Source organism: Orycteropus afer, unplaced genomic scaffold, assembly GCF_000298275.1.
Source record: "Orycteropus afer afer isolate SDZICR_OR568_19922 unplaced genomic scaffold, OryAfe1.0 scaffold00127, whole genome shotgun sequence".
Classification (NCBI taxonomy): Eukaryota; Metazoa; Chordata; class Mammalia; order Tubulidentata; family Orycteropodidae; genus Orycteropus; species Orycteropus afer.
The window spans coordinates 3,500,142-3,508,557 of NW_006921714.1; the positions used below are offsets into that span (position 1 = coordinate 3,500,142).

The 8,416-nt window shown below is 42.1% G+C and overlaps 1 protein-coding gene across 1 annotated transcript in view; it reads right to left on the reverse strand.

Moving 5' to 3' along the window:
* CATSPERB (cation channel sperm associated auxiliary subunit beta) overlaps nt 1–8,416 on the reverse strand; it is a 171,534-nt gene that overhangs the window by 65,403 nt on the left and 97,715 nt on the right. The window contains exons 14-15 of the mRNA XM_007944535.1: nt 8,112–8,266; nt 4,657–4,811 (exon numbers count right to left, since the gene is read on the reverse strand). Of these exons, the coding sequence (XP_007942726.1) occupies nt 4,657–4,811; nt 8,112–8,266 (310 nt within the window). The remainder of the gene's footprint in view (nt 1–4,656; nt 4,812–8,111; nt 8,267–8,416) is intronic.

Here is an 8,416-nt window from a genome sequence, read left to right on the forward strand (position 1 = left end):
AATCCCTTAGCAACAACCAATCACCTGTACCCCCTCGCCCCGGTGCTGCCCCTCCCCATATTGTTCCATAAATTGGAGAAAGAAACGGGGTACGGGGTCTTTTGCTTAAGCCACTGACCTGGTAAGAGCAAAAACCCTGACTTAAGTTAGCTAATAAACTGTCCTATTGCATTTGCATTAGCGTGGATTAGCGTCTTCTCTTCCGAAATTCTCCTTTACAACCTGGGCACAACAATTCCAGAGTTTATGCATGACCAACTTAAGCATTTATGTATCCTTAAGACAAAATCTTCCAGGGCTTCTGCTATCAACATTCTAAACTAAAGCACCACTACTGTTAATCTGGAGTCTGGCAGAAGCCTTCTAACTGATGGACCTGCTTCCACCATCTGAGCTGCCAACTCGTTCTCTGTACTGCAGCCGGAATAGTACTCTCCAAAAAGAGCAGGTTCACTGGTCTGATAGAGACTGGTGGGAGCCTGAGACTGTGGCCTTTGGGCAGCCTTCAAGCCTGGAACTCAACACCCCTGGCCCCCAGCTCAATTTTCAGCCAAACAATAGGGAGCAGTGACACCAGGGAGGTAGATCCTCTTAGAACAATCAAATGTAAGATCAAAAGGGCAGCATTTGCCCAGAGATAAAGCTCAGAAGGCAGGAAGGGATAGGATAGAAGGACTAAGCATAAACACCAGGAGGAAGTAGGAAGAGTGCTGTTACATTGTGGGGATTGCAATCAACGTCACCAAATGTGCAGGAACTGTTGAATGGGACACCAAATGGCTCGGCAAACTATCGCCCCAATCACAAAATGTTAAAAAATAAAATCAAATTGAACCTAGCTCCTTCAAGATAAATGAAAGTTTCAGAGTTTTTTTTCAAGAAGCAGAAGTCATTGGTGGGCTTCACCTTTCACTGCTCATCTCTGCTCCACCCGACACAGAAAACAAGCAGACAGTGGAGCTCTTTCTCATTAAGCCGAGAAGGGCTCCAAGGGGGTTGGTTATAAATCGAAATACATCTTTTGGTGTTTGAGGGACATATCCATTAACCAACTGCTGTTGAGTTGATTCTGACTCACAGGGACCCTGTAGGACAGAGTAGAACTGCCCCATAAAATTTCCAAGGCTGTAATCTCCCCCTCCCTATTTTTTTTTTTTTTTCAAATTGTGATTTGGGTGAAAGTTTACAGAGCAAATTCACTTTCCATACAGCAGTTCACATACACTTTGTCTCATGACATTGACTACAATTTACCACAATGCAACAGCTCCCCATAGTTACCTCTTCCCTGTGTCCATCCCTCCATGCACCCTTGCCCCCTGAGCTGTCTCCCTGTGCATAAACAGCCCTTCTTTCTCCCGTGATTATTCTCTCCAAGGAGTGTATCTACCTCAAGTAAATGTTTAGCTCCTATGCCTGTCTTTTGTTTGGCTGGAAGCCACGGGTGTAGGTTCAGTTTCAGACCTGAAGGGCAGCTGGGGCCATAGTCTCAGTGGTTCCACCAGGCTCTATCGGACCAGCAAACCTGGTCCCCCTTTTTTTTTCCCAAATGATTTTGAGTTTTGTTCTACATTGTTCTCCCTCTCTATCCAGGATCTCCTACATAGACCCCCTCCAAGTGGTTGACAGTGGTAGCCGGGTACCATCTAGTTCTTCTGGTCTCATGGTGTATAGGCTGCAGATCAGATGGTGTACCAGTTGCCAGGGCTAATTGTTTCCACACATTTTTTGATTTCTTCATTCTTTGCTCTGGGTGAGGAGAGTCCCATTGTTGCATCTAGATGGTTGCTTGCAAGCTTTTAAGATCCCAGTTGCTACTCGCCAAAGTAGGAAGTGGAACAATGTTTTGTGTAGTATGTTATGCCAATTGAGCTTGATGTCCCCTGCGACCATGGTCGTGAGCCCACAGGTTCAACTACTTGGTCCCTCTAGGTAGCTGGCTTTGACCAAGAAGTGACTACAATTTTGTCCCTTGTCAACTCTACTATACACTTGGGAATTCATACAGATCATACAAATACACTTATTGTCTGCCAAACCTATACATGGTCTTGGGTACACTCCCTGCTACATAGACATACCTCACAGTTCAGCCTGTCCACCCATTTCTCCACCCGTATACCCATGTTTACAAGGCTGTCATCTTTATGGGAGCAGCCTGCCACATCTTTTCCCTGAAGAGGAGTGGCTAGTGAGTTCAAACTGCTGACCTTTTGGTTAGCAGCCAGTCTCTTAACCACGGCACCACCAGGGATCCTCCTGGAGGGACACAGGCATAAGAATTTGCACATTCCTGAGACATACAAAGGCTGGAGACAAATTAGACACCAGGATTTAATGTTTATATAGGCAGCAATCAGGACCCCACCAAGTGAGGCTTTTCATCACATGAGGCCTGGAGCTCCAAAGAGCAATCCTTTTGGGGATTATTCCAGGAAGAGAAACCCGACTGATGGAGAAAATTACGGGGACCCCATTCTCTTGGCTCAGGAAGGAAAGGGGATGAAAAAGAAAAAGTCTCTAGAGAGAATTTCTAACACCATCCTGTACTCAAATGTGTTCAGGGACTATGTGCATAATATCTGTGAGGCCTAAAAGTTCCCAAGCTGTTTTTTGTTTGTTTTTACCTTTAAGCTTTTTGACAAGTGTGTGCTATTTTTCTTTTTCTTGTTAGTGTGGTAAATAGATATGTAACAAGACATCTGGCATTTCAACAACTTCACGTGTACAGTTCAGGGACACTCATTATGTTCTTCAACCATCACCCTCACCTGCTCCCAAATGGCACCATCAGCCTTAACGGAAGCTCAGTGTGCCCTAAGCACTGACTCCTCCTCTCCCCTCTCCTTCCTGCTGGCCCCTGGCGACACTAATAACCTTTGGTCTCTATATACTTGTCTAGTCTAGATGTTTTATTGAAGTGGGATCACACAATACTTAGCCTTTTGTGCCTTACGTATTGTAAGCGGTAAATAACTATTTGTGGACTAACTGAATGTCTCCCTCCCAACTCTGACTTCCTACTTCCTAGTATCTGCCTTTGGCCTGTTGTTGATCTCTTGACTTTGAGCTCCCAAATCCTTCACTTTCCACCTAAAATACTGCTTGCTCTCCAGGCCTCTGATCCTGTTCTTTGCTATTTCCTGCCTTGCTGTTGTTTTTGTTGTGTGCTGTTGAGTCTGTTCTGACTCATATCAACTGTATATGACAGAGTAGTACTTCCCATAGGGTTTCCCAGGCTCTAATCTTTATAGAGGAAGCCCTGATCACTCAGTGGTTAAGTGCTTGGCTAAAGGTTGATGGTTCAAACACACAAGTCGCTCCTGAGGAGAAAGATGTGGCAGTCTGCTTCTGGAAAGATTATATACAGCTTTGGAAACCTTTTGGGGCAGTTCTACTCTGTCCTATAGGGTTGCTATGTTTTGCTCTGTCCCATCGGATCACTATGAGCCAGAATAGACTGGCAGGTGATGGGTTTGTTTGTTTTTTCAATCTTTGCAGGAGCACATTGCTAGTGGTTTATTGTCCTTTCTCCCACAGAGCAGTTGGTGGGTCTGAACTGTCAAATTGGTGACAGTCGGGCACTTAATCATTGTGTCCCCATTGTGTTCCTTCCTTGGAACTGCCCATTCCCTATCTGCCCATTTGCAAATAAAGCAAAGTTTCAATTACTGACTCTGATCACACAATGTGCTGTTTGAGTTTTCAAATATTTTGATCTTTATTAGAATTATCATATAATTTCAAAAACCAATTACATCCTAAGAAATAGTAATGATATCTTAGTCTATAGAAAAGAGACCCTTTTTCTCTGAGAACATCCCTACATAAACAGAAAGGAACCGATTTAAAGTGTCATATGTACAGCAGCCATCTAAATAAAAAACACCTCTAGAGACCACTGACCGTTGTCCTAGAGACAGAAAGTTCTACAGTCCTTGTGTGTGTGTGTGTGTGTGTGTGGGGGGGGGCCTGATAGCATTTGTTATATTATATATGATTCCCATCTTCATCCCTACCTCCGAGTTAGCTGCACCATGGTGCGTGGAATTGCTTGCTCTGGGACAAGCTATTGACAGCTAAATACATATGTGATTTGCAGATTTCAACCTGCTAGAATGTTCCATCACATTTGAGACAGGATGAGTTTCTTATAACCTGAAATTGGTCCCTAGTTGTTGGATTTTTGGAATTAAATAATTCATAGTGTCCTTAAAATAGAGTCTGCAGGCCTTAAAATTAGTTTTCAAGTCATTGGCTCTGGCTGATCTCAGTAGAAGTAAGCATTCCTAAGACTTCTGTATCATGAAGCATTCCATCCAAGATGGCGCCCACTACATTAGATGTGTTTGTCTCTAGATGTTCAATTGCCTTGAAAGTGAACTATGGATAAGCAGTACCAGTGTGGTCCAAACAGGTTTGATCCCCAATATGACAAACACACACTTCTATAGTTTGATATAAATGGCCCCATGTTTTTAAAATTGGAGAATTGTACAAGACAACTTGGAGTCTATAATGTATTTGGTCATGCAGAGTGCCTAAAAAAAGACTTACTCAATTTGACCAAGACAATTATTAAAAAAAAAAAATGGGGTCAAAATTTAGACTCTAGAAACCAAATGCAATTTAAATAAATGTGAAGCAAATCACTACCTGCTATGTAGCATTTTTCCAAAGTGAATATTACTGAATCTCTTGGTGTGTTTAGTTGCCTCAGGTTCATTTGAAGGTACATACGCAAAAATAATCATTTCATTTAAGGAGATGTACTGCGGAGCAAGTGCAGTCTCAAAGCCCATGTCAGAAGTCTGGAATACAAAGAAAGCAAATATTATATTTAAGCTATTTTTATATTCAACTGTGACAAAATAGGGGAGCTCTAGTGGCATAGTGCCTAAGGCATTTGACTGCTAACCAGAAGGTTGGCAGTTCAAACCCACCAGCCACTCCTCAGAAGGAAGACTGGATAATCTACTTCTGTAAAGATACTGCCTTGGAAACCCAAGGAGGGGTTACTATGAGTTGAATTGACTAGATGGCAGTGAGTTTTAGTAACAAAACACAAAGAGCAGATTTATTTCCAGTTCACTGGAATACTGTTTTCTTATCAACTGGAGTAATATCTCAGTCTATTCTGTTTGAATATGTATGTGCAAGGGAAAATGTATTTTTGTGTTAAAGTTGTTGTTGTTATGTGCTGTTGAGTTGGCCAGGTTTCCGAGGCAGTATCACTACGGAAGTAGATTGCCCCATCTTCCTTCTGAGGAGTGGCGGGTGGGTTTGAACCGCCAGCCTTCTGGTTAGTGGTCAAGTGCCTTAGGCACTACGCTACCAGAGCTCCCTTTGTGTTGAAGAGGAAAAGAAATTCTGATGACTAAGGCTCGGGATAAGATCCCTGTGGTCTTTGTAGAGGGCTGGAGAGGAAGGTTGTATGGAAATGTGACATTGCCAGCCACCCCTAGTTACCTCTGTTGTGGGGAGGAGTGTGGAGGTGCAGATTCTACAGCTAGGTTATTTGGAGTTCTGTTAGGAAAGGGGTGGTGAAGCACCTCCCCTCTCTTGAAAACTGCTGCCCCCCTAGTCTAATGCTGGTGACTCTGCAGGCTACTGTCTAAGTCTTCCGATTCAGGTTGTATATGCCTTTCTCACTTCCTTTGATTCATAAGGCTTTCCCTTGCAGTCAACACGAGCATCTTTGGCCCAGATTTCTGACCCCCAGGTCTTTTTTTCAATACACTCTTCTCCTTTCTTGATCCTGTTCATCTTTGGGAACTTTTATGATTGAGAAGAGAGGTGGGGACCATTTCCAAAGTGCTATGAAGGGTTTGACCCCATTGCTATGAGATGAGGAGTGGGCGTTAGATAGTGCAGAATGGTGGGGACACATCTATTAAATAGTGCTTCCAAGACTCATTTTCTACCATGGCTTTTTTCCTGGTCTCTTAAATTTGGGAATTCACTGAGAAGGGAAGTGAATGGAAAAGAGATGCAAACAGAGTAAGTGTGGGACAGTGCAGACAGCTTGAGGACTCTTGAAAATTACTGAAAAGGCTGAAAATTAGTTAGAATCCCAGCCTGGCGTGTGACGAGAGCATCCCATGGAAAGTACACGCAAGTCCAGTGAAAGGCAGTACAGCAGCTAAGAGCACAGGCCTTGGAGTCATTTGTCTGGGATGCATGCCTCATTTCATAACATATGAATTGTGTAATTTTACGTAAATTATTTAGCTTCTCTGTGCCTCACTTTCCTCATAAGTAAATAGCAATAAAAAACTTTGGAAAAGAGCTCACAACATGCCTGGCACATAGAAAGAGCCAAAGTTCAGCAGTTCCTTTCATCTGGAGAGGATATGTATGTGGTTTGTTTGGGGACAGGTGGGTGAGACAGCTAAGTGTGAGCCCCTTGACCTCATCCTGAGTATAAAAATCTCTATGCACTTTTGAAATCAGTAATTTACATTTCTGCATAAGAGAATGAAGACATTTTCTACAAATTGTGAGGTTAGTGGAAAGCTGAGGTAACTGCTTTCTTGGTTAGTTCTTCTCTCACCTCCCTTACTTTGTGCACTTGCAGAATCCCCATCACAGAATCAAGCATGTGCCTTTCACTCTCACAAAGAAGTTCCTACTCCTCGTCATCTACATATATCTTAGACAGAGAAAGCTAAAACATCGCCCTCTTAACCACAGTCTTGATCTGGTGATATTAGAATGGTTTTTTATGACTAGATTCATCCTTTATTCTACACCTACTCCTCACTTACTGACATAGTTAGGTTCCAAAGACCAGGTTGTTAAGTGAAAATTGGCATTGTGTAAACATGGAGGATGACCACATCATTATATAACTGCCAAATTATATCATATATTATATATATATGCAGGGAGTTCTGGTAGCGTAGTGCCTAAGGCACTTGACTGCTAACCAGAAGGCTAGTGGTTCAAACCACCAGCCACTCCTTGGAAGGAAGATGGGGCAATCTACTTCCATAGTCATGCTGCTTGGAAACCCAAGGAGGGGTCGCTATGAGTCGGGTCCGACTCGACAGCAAATAATAACAACATATATATGTAACTGCCAAACCACTGAGGATCATGGCCCAGCCAAGTTGCCATATAACCTTAACCATCAGAGCCAGAATTACTCTTGCCTCACACCTCGGTGTTTATTATGGCCAGACCTATATTATTAATGTGCAAAATAGCCAGATAGTAGATTTTTTATTATTGTTGTAAATACAAAATGATGGGTAATGAGATAGTCAGTAAATGAGAAGTAGCTGTATTTCCATTCACGCCAAAAGGCAGCTTTTTATTATAACTCATTCCTTTGCAGGGAATCTATTTGAGTCTTTGCTGCTATATTGTTGAGTATTAATTTTCATGACTGTGTATTTGCCCAGTGGTGAAGTCTTAGGCATGTATATCTTTAAAAGTGACATATTATACATTAAAATTATTATAAAAATCCATATCTAGTATCACCTCTCAAGAAGATAATAATTCTTTTCTATGTTAGTATCAAGGAGCTCTGGTGGCATAGTGCCTAAGGCATCTGACTGCTAACCAGAAGGTTGGTAGTTCAAACCCAGCAGCCACTCCTTGGAAGGAAGGTTGGGCAATCTACTTCTGTAAAGATTTGCCACCTTGGAAACCCAGAGGGAGTTGCTATGAGTCGGAATCAACTCAATGGCAATGAGTTCTCTTTTTTTTTTTGATATGTTAGTATTAGAAGAGGAAGAAACTGTGGAGCAGGGTAAATGGGAAAGAGGAAAGAAAAAGCAGTGGGAAACACAGAACTCATGTTCTAAGACCAGTCTTAGAAGGTACAGAATCAAACCCATCCTTGAAGTGGATTGGCAGTAATGGCCCTTGGTTAAACTATCTAGTGGTGTATTGCTGTGAATATACCTGTGTGAAAATATCCTACATGGAATTAAATCTATAGAACCCTGTTTGGGCCTTGAAAGAAGATGTATGGAGGCTTTTCCTTTAGTAAAGAGAAATAAGCACTTGTCCCAAAGAACTTATTCCCATTATTCTGTATATAGAATGCGACATATATTCTTAAAATAAGACAAATTGTTTCAATACATTATATCACTGACCTTTGTAAAAATAGCTTTCGAACTTCCAGTGGCCGATGATGACCGATCAGCTTCAAACCAATTTGGAGTCAGTTTATGTACGAATCCCAAATGGTCATAGTATAATGTGAAAATGTTATCAGTAATAGATCCAATTTTACTATATTTTTTCAATCCTATTAGGAGATAAACAGAAGTCTATTGATACAGATATCATACAACTCAAACGAAAACTCACTGCTGTCGAGTCGGATCTGACTCATAGGGACCCCTCCTTGGGTTGCCAAGGCAGTATCACTATGGAAGTAGATTGCCCAATCTTTCTT